This window comes from Hyla sarda, chromosome 1 (assembly GCF_029499605.1).
Source record: "Hyla sarda isolate aHylSar1 chromosome 1, aHylSar1.hap1, whole genome shotgun sequence".
NCBI lineage: Eukaryota > Metazoa > Chordata > Amphibia > Anura > Hylidae > Hyla > Hyla sarda.
Genome location: NC_079189.1, coordinates 129047343 through 129064715, shown reverse-complemented (window position 1 = coordinate 129064715; position 17373 = coordinate 129047343). Strand labels below are relative to the sequence as shown.

General features: G+C 41.6%; 1 protein-coding gene and 1 long non-coding RNA gene across 6 annotated transcripts in view; one reads left to right on the top strand and one right to left on the bottom strand.

Annotated features, from left to right (window-relative positions):
* Positions 1–11976, top strand: part of KLHL2 (kelch like family member 2) — a 223970-nt gene extending 211994 nt beyond the window's left edge. For all 4 annotated transcript variants that reach the window (XM_056561229.1, XM_056561221.1, XM_056561215.1 and 1 more), the window contains 2 exons: positions 3975–4118; positions 10914–11976. In XM_056561229.1, the coding sequence (XP_056417204.1) occupies positions 3975–4118; positions 10914–10942 (173 nt within the window). In that variant the 3' untranslated portion in view covers positions 10943–11976. The remainder of the gene's footprint in view (positions 1–3974; positions 4119–10913) is intronic.
* The window catches only part of LOC130358288 (uncharacterized), a 128812-nt gene that overhangs the window by 104024 nt on the left and 7415 nt on the right, over positions 1–17373 (bottom strand). The window lies entirely within an intron of this gene.

The window sequence follows — 17373 nt, the reverse complement described above, 5'->3', positions numbered from 1 at the left end:
TCACCTTCTGGCCACTGTTCTCTTCTGCTATTTCTTTTTGTATGTTTTGCATATTGCAATGCTTGCTTTACTTGTTTGTCAGGATTACTGTATGTAGTGCAGTCATCTGCCATTATATTCATTACTTTTATAATTATAGCAGCCTTTACAGAGTACATAGAACTTCATTTTTCATAAAAGGACCCATGCCATTTAATAGAAAATGTAGTTGATAGGTATCTGCTTGTCAGAAAGACTACTGCTACTGTACATACACAATAGTGATATATCAAGTTTTCATATTGCTCTTTGCATGTGAAAAAAAATTAAATATGTTCTTTGTAAAATAATGAAAGCAAGTTTATTTGGACATAAGGGCCCACATTTACTAAGATTGTTGTTTTACACCAGTCTAACAAAAAAAAAAACTTAGTGACTTGCACCAAATTTAACCCCTCAAAGGACTCAGACCATTTTCACTTTAAGGACTCAAAACAATTTTCGTTTTTGCACCTACAGACCCATATAATGGCTTGCATCACCAACTGTACTTTGTAATTACATCACTTATTTTACAACATAATCTGCATTGACACAAAAAAAAACATTTTGTGGGGTGAAATGATAAAAAAAAAGCCATTTTGCAACTTTTTAGGGCAGGGATACTCAACTGGAGGACCCTGGTCCAAATACGGACCGCACCCGCCAGAGTATAAATGAATAGCCAGGGCCAGAGTGAGGGAACACTGTGCTCCTTGCCCGATGCCCATAGCGTGTGGCAGTACTATACCGGGGGCATAGCGTGTGGCAGTACTATACCGGGGGCATAGCGTGTGGCAGTACTATACCGGGGGCATAGCGTGTGGCAGTACTATACCGGGGGCATAACGTGTGGCAGTACTATACCGGGGGCATAACGTGTGGCAGTACTATACCGGGGGCATAACGTGTGGCAGTACTATACCGGGGGCCTAGCGTGTGGCAGTACTATACCGGGGGCCTAGCGTGTGGCAGTACTATACCGGGGGCCAAGCGTGTGGCAGTACTATACCGGGGGCCAAGCGTGTGGCAGTACTATACCGGGGGCCAAGCGTGTGGCAGTACTATACCGGGGGCCAAGCGTGTGGCAGTACTATACCGGGGGCCTAGCGTGTGGCAGTACTATACCGGGGGCCTAGCGTGTGGCAGTACTATACCGGGGGCCTAGCGTGTGGCAGTACTATACCGGGGGCCTAGCGTGTGGCAGTACTATACCGGGGGCCTAGCGTGTGGCAGTACTATACCGGGGGCCTAGCGTGCTTTATTAATATATTCGGGGATATAGTATGTGGCAGTATTCAGAAAATACAGGAAACAGTACTTTTACATCCTCCACACTTCAGTCTTTTACCTATTTCCTTCATGGTACTGCAGCCACTAGGTGTGAATCAGGCCTCAGTGCTTTGCTCGGACCTTAACCACTGGCAGACCTGGATAAGCGGACCCTCACTAAAAATAGAGTACCCCTGTTTTAGGGCTTCCGTTTCTACGCAGTGCCCTTTTCGGTAAAAATTACACATATCTTTATTCTGTAGGTCCATATGGTTACAGGGATATCCATTTCATGTAGGTTTTATTTATTTTACTACTTTAAAAAATTATAACATACATGCACCAAAATTTGTATGTTTAAAATTGTCATCTTCTGACCCCTATAACTTTTTATTTTATTTTACCACATACGGTGCTATATGAGGGGTCATTTTTTGCGCCGTGGTCTGTAGTTTTTATTTACCATTTTTATTATGATGGGACTTTTTGACCGCTTTTTATTAATATTTTTATGGTATATGAAGTGACCAAAAATGCAAAATTTTGGACTTGGGGCTATACCATGCAATCTTTTTATTGCATGCACTGATCAATACTATGCCATAGCATAGCACTGATCAGTGTTATCGGCGCTTTGCTGCTCCAGCCTGCTGGGCAGGCTTGGAGCAGTAGATCGCCGATCGGATGATGAGGAGGCAGTTGAGGATCCTCCTGTTGTCCAGTAAGCTGATCGGGACATCGCGATTGCGTTGCGAAAGTCCCAATCAGCTCTGCTGAGCTGCCGGGATAGTTTTACTTTAATTTTAGACACCGCAATCAACTTTGATCGCGGCATCTAAAGAGTTAATGCCGGGCATCGTCCCGATTGGACATGCCCGACATTAACCCTGGGTCCTGGCTGTTGATAGCCTGGCTGAACAGTTTAAACCCTGGTAACAGAACTCGGGACGTACAGGTACATCCTGAGTCCTTAACTGGTTAAGGGAATCTGTCATCCGTTTCACCCGCACTAACCTGTTGGTACAGACTGGAAGTGAGGATGACACTAATGATAACAATACTTATAAAAAAATTTTATTTTTTAAATCCACTGGTGCCAGAAAGTTAGGGTATGTTCACACTGCGGAATTCCGCAAGTAGAATTCCACGCTGTGAACATTACCATCAGTGTGAGTCGGTCTTCTGCGAGACCCGTTCACACTGAGGAATTTCAGTGGTGGACAATACCACCTCTGAAATTGTTCAGCCCAAAGAACGAACATGTTCTTTCATGCGCGGAATTCTGCAAGCACTGCATAGCCATCAATGATGACTGCGCAGTGCTGCGCGGTCTTACCGCCGAAGAGTTTTCGCCAACGGCCGCCAGACGGAATCTCCGCTCGCTTATACAGATATGTAATTTACTTTTATTTAAAAATCTTAATCCTTCCAGTACTTATCAGCTGTATGCTCCACAGTAAGTTCTTTTCTTTTTAAATTTTTCTGTCTGACCACCGTGCTCTCTGCTGACACCTCTGTCCATGTCAGGAACTGTCCAGAGCAGGAGAGGTTTGCTATGGGGATTTGCTCCTGCTCTGGTCAATTCCTGATAGACAGAGGTGTCAGCAGAGAGCACTGTGGCCAGACACAAAAGAAATTCAAAAAGAAAAGAACTTGTATACAGCAGCTAATAAGTACTGGAAGGATTAAGATTTTTAAATAGAGGTAATTTGCAAATCTGTTTAACTTTCTGGCACCAGTTGTTGATTTAAAAAAAAAAAAAAAAAAAAGGTTAAAAAAATGTTTCTACCAGAGTACCCCTTCAAGCCTGTTTGCAAGTTAGGCGAGTGAAGAAGCAGCAGTGGTGACATCAGCATGCTCCTGGAGTGCTGCCTGTACACAAAGTGCGTTATCATCAGTGTCGCCCATACTACAAGCCTGTACCAACAGTTAAGTGTGGATGGCGCTAATGAGCGTAGGTGGCTGCAGGCTCTCACGTCCTAGTGACTTCATGACAAGGATGGGCAGAGCAGGGAATACTGAGAAGGCAGTGGAGCACGGCGAGTCAGCTCTGTCTCCATTACGGAATAGCAATAGGAGATTAAACAGACATAACTCTTGCAATACTGGACCATTTTTTTCTAAACTAACTCAAATTTACATTTATTTTCCACATATGTCTTAACATAGGTGAAATCTGCAAGTAGGTGAAATCTGCCGAGCATTAGACTGTATTTATTTGCAGGTTTTCAATGTGGAACATGGGTATTCAGCACTTTGCTGAACCTAAAAGGGGTAATCCATAGAGAAAATTAATTTTATATTAATTGGTAGCAGAAATTACATCTATTTAAAAAACTGAAGGTTTCAGTGCTTAGCAGCTATATGCTCTGCAGGAAATTGTGTAGTTCTTTCTAGTCAGACACAGTACTCCCTGATCTCACCTTTATCTAAGTCAGGAACTGTCCAGAACATGAGCAAAAGCCCCATAGCAAACCTCTCCTGCTGGACAGTTCCTAATGCGGACAAAGGTGGCAGCAGGGAGCACGGTGTTTTTAAATAGAAATAATTTACAAATCTGTATAACTTTCTACCACCAGTTGATTTAACTATAATTATTTGTCTCTGGGGTTCCCTTTTAACTGCATCATTGTTTAAGAAAACAAGTATTATCTTTCACTTTTATGTTTGTTTGTTTTTATTAGGTGTGTGTGCTGTTGACAGCATGTTATATGTTGTCGGAGGTGACGACGGGTCATGTAATTTGGCATCAGTGGAGTATTATAACCCAACGACTGACAAATGGACACTTTTACCATCTTGTATGAGCACAGGGAGAAGTTATGCAGGTAGGTAAAATTCTTTAAGCAGAAACAAACATAGTTGTGTAGCAAAAGAATGTACCCAAGGTTACTGGTGCTGCCTATACCCCAAATAGGCCTAGAGAAGTATATGAAAAATGAATAATTATATAACAGATTATATAAAGTCATGTCAGTTTTGCTATATACATGTTTATTCCCTTTGTGTGTATTGGAACTAAACCAAAAAAAGGGAGGAAAAAAACAAATTGGACATAATGTCACACCAAACTCCAAAAATGGTCTGGACAAAATTATTGGCACTCTTAACATTTGGTTGCACACCCTTTGGAAAAAAAACTGAAATCAGTCGCTTCCTATAACCATCAATAAGCTTCTTACACCTCTCAGCCGGAATGCTGGACCACCCTTCCTTTGCAAACTGCTCCAGGTCACTCTTATTGGAAAGGGCGCCTTTTCCCAACCTCTCCAAAGGTGTTCAATGGGATTTAGATCTGGATTGCTGGCCACCTCAGAACTCTCCAGCGCTTTGTTGCCATCCATTTCTGGGTGCTTTTTGATGTATGTCATTGTCCTACTGGAAGACCCAAGATCTCGGACACAAACCCAGCTTTCTGACACTGGCCTGTACAGTGCGACCCAAAATCCATTGGTAATCCTCAGATTTCATGATGTCTTGAACACATTAAAGGCACCCAGTGCCAGCAAAACAACCCCAAAACATCATTGAACCTCCACCATATTTCACTGTAGGTACTGTGTTCTTTTCTTTGTAGGCCTCATTCTGCTTTCAGTAAACAGTAGAATCATGTGCTTTACCATAAAGCTCTATCTTGGTCTCATCTGTCCACAGGACATTTTTTAACAAAAACCGAGACGTGGTCTCAAATGGCTGGAGGTGCTCAACCCCAAATGCAGTTGTGCATTTATACTGGGGGAGCAGATCCTGCCCTTGTGGTCTGTTGCTAGGGGCAATTCCCAGCATAAAATGCATACAACGGGGGATGTCTGCTGCAGACTACAAGTGCCACAATGGCATCCTACACCAGATAAACAATTAGAATAATACAAGAATTTAGGTGCACTACTGTGGTAGATGTAAACAATGACCTTGGCTAACACTCAAAGCTGATGTTAAAATTGAGACATTAGCCAGTATATCCGACTCACAGCCTGCTCCCAGGTTACCTCCAGTGTTAGCCAGGCTGTGAGTCGGCCTAATGCTGCTGTAATTGCCCACTGGCCCCTGCTTTTGCTTATCATGCACAGGTAGGTTAGTGTTGGGTCCCATGCCACTTGAGAATCCTTGGCGTTGGTGTTCAGGCTCAGGTATGTCCTTCATATAAGGATATACTGGCTAATGTCTAAATTTTAACATCAGTTTTGAGGGTTAGCCAATGTCATTGTATACATCTACCACAGTAGTGCACCTAAATTCTTGTATTGTATCACAAGACATTTTTACCAGAAGGATTTTGGCTTACTCCAATTTCCAGTGGCAAAATGTAGTCTTGCTTTTTATGTCTCTGTGTCAGCAGTGGGGTCCTCCTGGGTCTCCTGCCATAGCCTTTCATTTCATTTAAATGTCGGCTGATTCGCGTTGACACTGATGCTCCCTGAGCCTGCGGGACAGCTTGAATATCTTTGGAATTTGTTTGGGGCTGCTTATCCACCATCCAGACTATCCTGCATTTACACCTTTCATCAATTTTTCTCTTCCGTCCAGACCCAGGGAGATTAGTTACAGTGCCATGGGTTGCAAACATCTTGATAATGTTGCGCACTGTGGACAGAGGCAAATCTAGATCTCTGGAGATGGACTTGTAACCTTGAGATTGTTGATATTTTTCCACAATTTTGGTTCTCAGACAGTTCTCTTCTCCTCTTTCTGTTGTCCATGCTTAGTGTGGGGCACACACACAATGCAAACTAAGTGAACTTCTCTCCTTTTTATCTGCTTTCAGGTGTGATTTTTATATTGCCCACACCTGTTACTTGCCTCAGGTGAGTTTAAAGGAGCATCACATGCTTGAAACAATCTTATTTTTCCACAATTTTGAAAGGGTGCCAATAATTTTGTCCAGACCATTTTTGGAGTTTGGTGTGACATTATGTCCAATTAGCTTTTTTTCCTCCCTTTTTTGGTTTAGTTCCAATACACACAAAGGGAATAACCATGTGTATAGCAAAACATGTGTTACTGCAATCCTTTTCTGTGAGAAATACTTCATTTTCTTGAAAAATTTCAGGGGTACCAACATTTCCGGTCATGACTAATAATTATTTATTAAATATGGTATAGAGGTCTGTCGCAGGGCCCTGGCGGCAGCCTCAAAGGGTGCTTAAAAATTATAACTATTAACCCCTTAAGGACGCAGGGCGTAAATGTACATCCTGGTGCGGTGGTACTTAACGCACCAGGACGTACATTTACGTCCTAAGCATAACCGCGGACATGGGAGCGATGCCCGTGTCATGCGCGGCTGATCCCGGCTGCTGATCGCAGCCAGGGACCCGCCGGCAATGGCCGACGCCCGCGATCCCGCGGGCGTCCGCCATTAACCCCTCAGGTGCCGGGATCAATACAGATCACGGCATCTGCGGCAGTGCGCGATTTGCTGCGGGGATCCGATCATTCATAACGCCGCACGGAGGTCCCCTCTCCTTCCTCCGTGCGGCTCCCGGCGTCTTCTGCTCTGGTCTGTGATCGAGCAGACCAGAGCAGGAGATGACCGATAACACTGATCTGTTCTATGTCCTATACATAGAACAGATCAGTATTAGCAATCATGGTATTGCTATGAATAGTCCCCTATGGGGACTATTCAAGTGTAAAAAAAAAATGTAAAAGTAAAAAAAAAGTGAAAAATCCCCTCCCCCAATAAAAAAGTAAAACGTCCGTTTTTTCCTATTTTACCCCCAAAAAGCGTAATTTTTTTTTTTTATAGACCTATTTGGTATCGCCGCGTGCGTAAATGTCCGAACTATTAAAATAAAATGTTAATGATCCCGTACGGTTAACGGCGTGAACGAAAAAAAAAAAGTCCAAAATTCCTACTTTTTTAATACATTTTATTAAAAAAAAAATTATAAAAAATGTATTTAAAGTTTTTTATATGCAAATGTGGTATCAAAAAAAAGTACAGATCATGGCGCAAAAAATGAGCCCCCATACCGCCGCTTATACGGAAAAATAAAAAAGTTATAGGTCATCAAAATAAAGGGATTATAAACGTACTAATTTGGTTAAAAAGTTTGTGATTTTTTTTAAGCGCAACAATAATATAAAAGTATGTAATAATGGGTATCATTTTAATCGTATTGACCCTCAGATTAAAGAACACACGTCATTTTTACCATAAATTGTACGGCGTGAAAACGAAACCTTCCAAAATTAGCAAAATTGCGTTTTTCGTTTTAATTTCCCCACAAAAATAGTGTTTTTTGGTTGCGCCATACATTTTATGATATAATGAGTTATGTCATTACAAAGGACAACTGGTCGCGCAAAAAACAAGCCCTCATACTAGTCTGTGGATGAAAATATTAAAGAGTTATGATTTTTAGAAGGCGAGGAGGAAAAAATGAAAACGTAAAAATTAAATTGTCTGAGTCCTTAAGGCCAAAATGGGCTGAGTCCTTAAGGGGTTAATATCAGAAATGAATAGTAGCTCTGACCACCTATAAATAAATAAATATTCCCCAACAAAAGCAGAAAAGTCGGTATTAAATCTCAATTAATGTCCTTGGTAGTATTTGGCCGTATATACTCCTTTAAAGTAGAAAGATAAATCGTTTAGGAACACATATATGAAAATTAATTAATGATAAAGTGAGGTGCACTGCACCACTTACCAGGTCTGAGGACTTGACAATAATCCCAGACCTGGTGAGTGGTGCAGTGCACCTCACTTTATCATTTATAAATTTTCATATGTGTGCCTAAACAATTTATCTTGCCACTATAAAGGGTATTTACGGCCACATACTACCAAGGACATGAATTCAGATTTAATACAGACTTTTCTGCTTTTGTTGGGGAATATTTATTTATAGGTGGTCAGGGCTACTATTCATTTAGTTATTCATTTGTGATATTAATATTTATAATTTTTAATAACCCTTTGAGGCTGTTGCAAGAGCCCTGCGAGAGACCTCTATACCATATTTAATTAATTATTTGATATGAAATTTCACTGGATGTTCTATGAACTACTTTCTCTTGTATTTTTTTTTTTTTTTTTTTATATGTACCTTTTAAGAATGGTCATTATAATATAATCTGTTATATAATTTTTCAAATAAAATTCTGTGTCTGTATAAGCAAGCTGTACTTTACACAGTCTAAAAGAACTTTGATCTATATGTTATTAAGAGGTCTGTGATATTTGAAATATTTAGCAATCAGCCCGTTGTTTATTTTACAGGACTGGCTGATGTATAGACAACTTCTGCTTCAAATTAAAAAAGTTAAACAAGAAAAAAAATGTTCAGAATATAAAACTCATACGATGGCCAGTCAATGCACAGACTCTCAGTTTCAACCAGTTGAAAGGAAATGAAATCATTACTGCTATTTTTTTTTTTTAAATATGTATATATGTATATGTATATGTATATATATGAGCCCATCATGCACACTACAGAAATTCAGAGCAGAATTTCACTTACAGCAGCCTCGAGCGGAATATGAACATAATTAACATTAAAGTGATACTCCCATGGAAAACTTTTTTTTTTTTATCAGCTGGTGCCAGAAAGTTAAACAGATTATTAAATCACTTCTATTAAAAAAATCTTAATCCTTCCAGTACTTTTTAGGGGCTGTATACTAAAGAGAAATCCAAAAAAGAAATGCACTTCCTCTGATGTCTCTGACCTCTGCTGTCCATTTTAGGAAATGTCCAGAGCAGGAAAAAATCCCCATAGCAAACATATGCTGCTCTGGACAGTTCTTAAAATGGACAGCAGAGGTCATGACATCAGAGGAAATGCATTTCTTTTTTGGATTTCTCTTTAGTAAAAAGCCCCTAAAAAGCACTTGAAAGGATTAAGATTTTTTAATAGAAGATATTTACAAATCTGTTTAACTTTCTGGCACCAGTTGATTTAAAAAAAAAAAAAAAAGTTTACCAGGGGAGTAACCCTTTAAGTGCAGTTCCATTGACTGCAATGCAGTTCCAGCCTGATTCTGGCAAAAAACTAAACCTGTTCATTATTTTGGAAGAATCCAGATCTGCTTTGGAACTTGCAGTGCACAGAACAGCAGAATCCCATTAAATACATGGGGAGGCTGCTGCAAGGGGAATTTCTTTTGGACGTGTGCATGGGATTTAATAGATCCTTAAGTGACAAATGCTTAATTGGATCAGTGGATCTGATTTTTTTCCTGTTTTTTTGCTATAGACTATAATAGACTTTTGCATACATTAAAGGGGTATTTTAATCTCATAATGTGGTGGCATATTGCTAGGCATCACATTATCCAAAATGTAGAGAGGTCGGTCCTACTGGGCCCCCCCAACCAATTAAGAATGAAGGGGATTGCAATGTTTTCGCTCCTGCATGGGGTGGTGTTCCTAGGAATTGCTTCTGGCCTCATAAATTCTTGCCATATCCTAGTTATAGTTGAGAATACCCCTTTAAAAACACATCAAAAACAACTTTAAAAAAATGAAAATAAAATAATTTAAAAAAGGCACAAAGCACTGTTTTATGCAAAAAGAAAAACCTGCCAGAAATCAATAAAAATGAATGATCTTTTGAGTAGATGTTCTTCTAATGATGACAAATATAAGTAATGCTAGCTCAGACTGCAGAGTTTTATTTTTGTTGGGCATTTTCAAATACATTTCTTCATAAAATCTGATTGATTTATTATTCTGCTGCCATAAAATGCAGAGGTATTGGAGAGGGAATATATGTTATCACCCAATGTGCTCCTAGGACTATAGTAATGGACAATGCTAAGTCTACTAATACAGCAGTAAACTACACCACCTATATGCGAAAAAGCTGTGGCAGACACGTAATTCATGCAAAAGTACAATCTTTATTGTTTTAAACTACAAAAACATCATGATAAGAGATATGGGGACTGAAAAAAAATTGGACTTCTCCAAGGTTAAGGTGACAAGTATATTTACATTAATCCCATATGTATGGGCATGAAGATTACAAGACCGGCATAAATATGCAGCAATAACATACAAATAGTACTAAGACCCTATAGCTAAAGTGCTAGTGCAAAGGTACATAAGACCTAAACTGGGCCAAAAATCATATAGCAAACCGGTCTAGAATACCCACATGTGCGAACAGAAGAGTACTGCCAGGAGACGTCCACCCCTACCACCGTTTCAGAGTTGTCCTTCTTCCGGGAAGGAGATTGCTGAATATTTATGCCGGTCTTGTAATCTTCATGCCCATACATATGGGATTAATGTAAATAATACTTGTCACCTTAGCCTTGGAGATGTCCATGTGTTTTTAGTCCCCATGTCTCTTTTATCATGATGTTTTTGTAGTTTTAAACAATAAAGATTGTATTTTTGCATGAATTATGTGTCTGCCACAGCTTTTTCGCATATAGGTGGGGCCATAAAATGCTGTACAGACTAATGATATTGTGTGTTTTTGGAATAATCAAAAGTACAAATTTTGCTATTCCATCATAGTGTAGAATGTAACCTACAAACTCCCGTGAACAGTCCGATATTGTGTTTTTAACATTCCAGTTACTAATGTATTTTTTTTTCTCAGTGTCATGTCCATGTAATACGTTACCCGTATTAACACTGCTTGTGTCTTCTTTATCTGTAGGTGTTACAGTTATTGATAAGCCATTATGATCTGAGCTCTTGTCTTCAGAAAGCATTGGTATAAAATGAAGTGTGGCATTACTTCCTTGTTTGCGACTACAAGCTGTGGCAGCGAAAATTAAAGGCTTTTCGTCTGCAGTAAAGCGCAGCAGTCGCCGAAGATTACCTAGGTTGAAGTATTGCTCAGAGCTCTACTGTGCTGAGCAGCAGACGTCTGGATTTTAGTATGGTTTGTGAAAGTTGTTCACACAATTCTTTTCCCAACTGTGACAAAAATAATTAGCAAAGCTGCTATCATGTCATCCAGCTCTGGCTGACCACGATTGACTGAAGGACGTCTTTATAAAGAAGGATTCAAGTGATATGTGTTTGGTGAGGTGAAGTGGACTAGACATTATAGTGAAGTATCTCTTTCTGGAATCTACATGGGTAGAATGTTAGGAGTCATATTTTCACATACGAAGATGCTTTTTTCAGCTATGTGAATAAAACCTGAACTGTGCGTGTATGTTTGTGCATACGTGTACTGTATAATTGTAATTGCTGCTTTTTCAAAGCGGTCCAACTGTTGGTTACTGCACTATTTATAATTGGCACAGTCCTAGGAAATTTGCCAGTACTGTTGTATTTTTTTATATGTATATTTAAAAAGTGCCACGTGATCTGCTCAGTGGTATTTGGGAGGGGGTTGTACAAAAAGCATTGCCAAATGTTTTTATAGAAAAAAATAAATTATGAATCAATGATTATTTATGATGTGGTTTGTATAAATTTGCACAAATTTCATTGTAATTCCTTTATTTATATGAAGGAATTTTATAGCATGGCAATGATTTTGTTTTCCAAATAAGCTTGTGGATATCAAGTGAATATGCATGATTTATTTAAGTATTTGTCAGTGTAGGTAAATTATTTTACATGAAAAGCATAAATCTGCTGCGTCTGGAAGCGTTTATTACCAGATCTGTTTTGCTATGAACAATTGAGTTTCTTTTTTTAACAAAACTCACAAATGTGCGTACATTTGATTACATACTACTTTCAATAAAATGTTTGTATCACAATCTGACTGTTTTTATTTTGATTGGTAGATGATTGGTAAAACAGGCAGCTGTTCTTAGGGACGTATTAGATGGCCTGAGCCGCCCTGTAAGGGTATGTTCACATTGAGTAATTAGGAATTCTGCGAGCAAAGATTTCATACTTCGGCAGTTTTCACCATTGACTGCAATGCGGGGCTCGCAGAACTTCCTTGCAAAGAATGAACATGTTCTTTCTTTGCACTTATCAATTTTAGCAGCTGAAATTCCCCAATGTGAATGGATCTTGACATGGACAGAGGTGTCAGCAGACAGCACTGTGGTCAGACAGAAAAGAAATTCCTGTGGGGCATACAACAGCTAAGTACTGGAAGGATTAAGATTTTTAAATTAAATTACAAATCTGTATAACTTTCTGGCACCAGTTGATTTAAAAAAAAAATGATGTTCCACCGGAGTACCCCTTTAACCCCTTAAACTAAACATCTTATCCCTGATCAAAAGGATAGGGGATAAGATGTCAGATTGTGGGGGTCCCGTCGCTGGGAACCCCCGGGATCTCTGCTGCTGCACCCCGCTATAATTACTGCACAGGGCAAACTCGCAACACAGTGGCAGGAGCATAGTGATGCCTCGGCTCCACCCCCTTGCGACATCACGGCCCGCCCCGTCAATACAAGTCTATGGGAGGAGGTGTGGCGGCCATAGAGCATGGGGCAACACAGCATGTTAGTGTAAAAAAATTTACAATAACATGCTGGAGTAGACTCCAACTTTACCTTTTCATAAGGGGTAAAAGGAGAAAAAGCCCCCCAAAATTTTAGACAATGTCTCCCTAGTACAGAAATACCCCATATATGGCCCTAAACTGTTGCCTTGAAATACCACAGGGCTCTGAAGTGAGAGAGCGCCATGCGCATTTGAGGCCTAAATAATGGATTTGCATATGGACGGACCCGGATACAAGAATTAGACTTTCCTCCGATACCAAAAATACCCTGCGGCAGTGTTTCACAAACAGGGTGCCTCCAGCTGTTGCAAAACTTCCAGCATGCCTGAACAGTCAATGGCTGTCCAGCAATACTGGAAGTTGTTTTGCAACAGCCGGAGGCTCCGATTCGGAAACAGTGTATGGGTATGTGGATATGTAGTGTTTTACCCTTTATTATGTGTTAGTGTAGTGTTTTTCGGGTACATTCACACTGGCGGAGGTCTACAGCGAGTTTCCCGCCAGGAGTTTGAGCTGTGGCGGAAAATTTTCTGCATCTCAAACTTGCAGCGAGAAACTCACTGTAACCCCGACCATGTGAATGTACCCTGCAAACCTTCAGTTGTTGCAAAACTACCACTACCAGTATGCCCTTTGGCTGTCCATGTATGCTGGGGGTTGTAGTTATGCAACAGCTGGACGCGCACTGATTGCAAAACAGTTTATTACTTAGTGTTTCGCTACCAGTGTGCCTCCAGCTGTTGCAAAACTACAACTCCCAGCATGTATGGTCTATCGGTGCATGCTGGGAGCTGTAGTCTGCCACAGCTGGAGGCACACTGGTTGCGAAACACTGAGTAAGGTAACAAACTGTTTTGCAACCAGTGTGCCCTCAGCCGTAGCAAAAACTAAAACTCTCAGCATGCAGTGACAGCTGGAGGGCATGCTGGCACTTGTAGTTATGCAACAGCTGTTGGCACACTGGTTGCAAAACACTGAGTTTGTTACTTAACTCAGTGTTTCCCAACCAGGGTGCCTCCAGTTGTTGCAAAATTACAACTCCCAGCATGCCCAGAAATGCCCAGTGGTGTCCAAACTGTAGCCTTCCAGATAGGCAAAACGTCAACTCCAAGCATGCACAGACTGTCCAGGCATGCTGGGAGTTGTAGTTCTGAAACATCTGGAAGGGCTACAGCTTGGACACCACTGCACAGTGGTCTGCAAACTGTGGCCCTCCAGATGTTACAAAACTACAACTCCCAGCATGGCCCAAACAGCCTGTGACGGCACCCGCCGCCATCTTCACCCCGACATCCAGGGGCGGGCAGAGCGGGGATTTCAACTTTAACCCCCTGCCCCCAACTGCCATTGGTCGGTTAGTCCTAACCGACCAATGGCAGGGAATAGGAGGAGGTGGCACCGCTGCCACCTTGCTCCTATCCCTCAGGATGATCGGGGCTGTCTCTGACGGCTCCGATCATCCCTATTTTTATTTTATTTTATTTTTTAAAGCATACTAAGATAATGACAGGTAGTATGCGTTAAAGGGGTACGATATCAGCAAATTGCTGGTCACAGTGGTGTCTTGCCTTGGCCAGGGATTGGCTGAGCGGCAATATGACAGATTGAGCCCGGGCACCGGTCGTCTTCCTGGTGCCCGGACCCAATATGACACATTGCCGCTCTGTCAACCACTGGCTGAGGTGAAACACTGCTGCGGTCAGCGATTAGCCAAGCTTAAAGGGGTATTCCAGGAATTTTTTTTTATTTGTCTATGCTACAGGGGCTGTAAAGTTAGTGTAGTTCATAATATAGTGTCTTTACCTGTGTGTGACGGTTTTCTCACAATTATTCTGTGATTTTCAACCCAATATTTATTTTTACCAGCATACAAAATGACTGTTGTCTCAGATTTTTCCCAGGTTGCAATGCAGCAGAGACTTGACTCAATAGTCAGCTGATGACAGGGAGCCTGTCTGCTTTAATGGGTGGAGCGATCGCTTGGTGGGAGAGAGATCACTCTACAACTGTAGGCACCCTGATTGAAAACCAAAGGTCTTTTGAATGATGCAGCTCATTTATGTTTCAATGGGTGAGGTGGCTGATGTGTGGGAGGGAGGAAAATGGAATTATGGGATTTGTGGTCAAAAAAGAAAACTCAAACAGGAAATATCAGTTGACAAAAAGCTAGCCACAGTGTTATGGTAATCTCACAACATAGCCATTTAGCCCCAAGACAAGCGCAGATCCTTCCTAAGGGTATGTTCACACAAGCCGATCCACAGCGTACTTTATGCTGCAGATCCAACGCTGAAGGACCCTCTGTATTCTGCATTCACGTGTCTGCTCATAGCGGCAATACGCCGCTACGTGCAGACACACTGAAATGATGTGCGAGCCACCGCGCGCATGCGCGGTGTACTCGCACACATTGCGGCCACTCCCCCTGCTCAATGAGCAAGGCTGAGAGCTGCCGCTATGTGCGAGTATACTGCGCATGCGCACGGTGACTCGCACATCGTACTGTCTGCTTGTAGCGGCGTATTACCGCTACGAGCAGGCACATGTGAAGGCAGAATACAGAGGGTCCTTCATCGGCGGATTCGAAGCGAAATCCGCTGCGAAAATCTGCTTGTGTGAACGTACCCTAAGCATGTCTATTACTGTCTGCCAGGTACATATTAAAATCACCTTATGGTGGATAACCCCTTTAAAAAGAGATTCAACAGCAGAAACTTGTACCAGAAAAAAGGTCACATGGTGATCACTGCTGCGTCTCTCCTGTGACATTCTCCCTAATTACTGGCATCATACCCTATTGGACTCCTCCAGATCCATGCTTTACCTGACCAATAAAGTTCTGTTAATTCTGTGATTGCCTAAGATTTCCTTCAGATTGTGTTTCCTAGTTCTAACCTGTCATAAACCTGACAAGTTTCTGTTTGTTGTCTGTCCTACAGCTTGTTACCCATATTTGGCATACTCTGCATTCTCAGACCTCTGCTTGGTCAACTATGCATTTTGCCAACTTCTACTGTACCACAGTTGGTCATGTCAGCCACTGCACAAGAGACTAAGCTGGTGATATCATCCAGAGGGGTTATATAGTGCAATTTCAGATTGCACCAATTTTATACTAAGCACTGGATTACCACAGGTCAATTTAATGCTGCAGCATCAGATCAGTGAGATCCATTATGCCCATGAACCTGTTATATTCCTGGATATCCACAGGCTTGTTGGTCAGCTTTGTGGTTCCACCGACTTAAACTGGATTGAATCTGTCAAGATGAATAGTTAAAGGGCAACTCCGGTACTTAATGAGTTATCCCATATTCACAGCATAGGGAATAAGTATCTGATCACGGGGGTCTGATCGTTGGGACCCCATGCGATCTCCTGCCCTGGCTCGCCCCATGCACAAAGCATTGGTCGACCCGCCCTCTCCATGCATCTCTATGGGTGAGCCAGAAATACTGGAGTGCTGTATCTTCAGCTCTCCTATAGAGATGCATGGAGGGAGCGTGTCACCACTCATTTCAGCTGGGTCAGTAGGGTTCCAAATAAAAGGCCTGGTGTAAAATGAATTAAAGGGGTACTCCTGTGGAAAACTTTTTTTTTTTTTTTTCAAATCAACTGGTGCCAGAAAGTTAAACAGATTTATAAATTACTTCTATTTAAAAAATGTAATCTTTCCAGTACTTATCAGCTGCTGTATACTACAGAGGAAGTTCTTTTTTTTTTTTGAATTTCTTTTCTGTCTGACCACAGTGCTCTCTGCTGACACCTGTCCATGTCAGGAACTGTTCAGAGTAGGAGCAAATCCCCATGGCAAACCTCTCCTGCTCTGGACAGTTCCTGACATGGACAGAGGTGTCAGCAGAGAGCACTGTGGTCAGACAGAAAATAAATTAAAAAGAAAAGAACTTCCTGTGGAACATACAGCAGCTAAGTAGTACTGGAAGGATGAAGTTTTTTTTTTATAGAAGTAATTAACAACTTTCTGCCACCAGTTAATAAAAAAAAAAAAAAGTTTTCCACTGGGGTACCCCTTTTGCCACTTAAGGACGCAGGGCGTACATGTACCCCGCGTCATAGCAGGGTGGTCCCGGTGGTTATCAGTGGCCGGGATCAGTGTCTAATGCCGGACATCACAGATTGTGGTGATGCCGGCATTAACAATTAAAGTTGATCACGGCGTCTAAAAAAAAAAAAAAAAAAAGCTGAGCTGATTGGGACCACCGCTGTGTCCTGATCAGTTTAAAGGATAGCAGGAGGGCCCTTACCTGCCCCCTCGCCGTCCGATCTCTTTCTCAATACTCCAGCCAGGCTCTGCAGGCTGGAGCAATCGAGCACAGATAACACTCATCAATGCTATGCTATGGCATAGCATTGAACAGTGTATGCAAACAAAGGATTGCATGTTGTAGTCCCCTATGACAAAAAAAGAGGTGGGACAAAAAGAGGTGTAAAAAAAAATAAAAATAAAAATTAACCCCTTCCATACTATAAGTTTAACCGGTTAACGACCATGGACCCCTATACTTGTCCATGTGCCATTAACAGAGTATGGCGTGGGCTCTCGACTCGAGCCCGCGTCATATCGGCCGGCCCCCAGCTGATTCCTGTAGTTGGGGGCCGGCGTTAATAGCTGACATGCGGAGATCAACCCTTTAGATCGCTGCTGACAGCGGCATCTAAAGGTGCCTTTA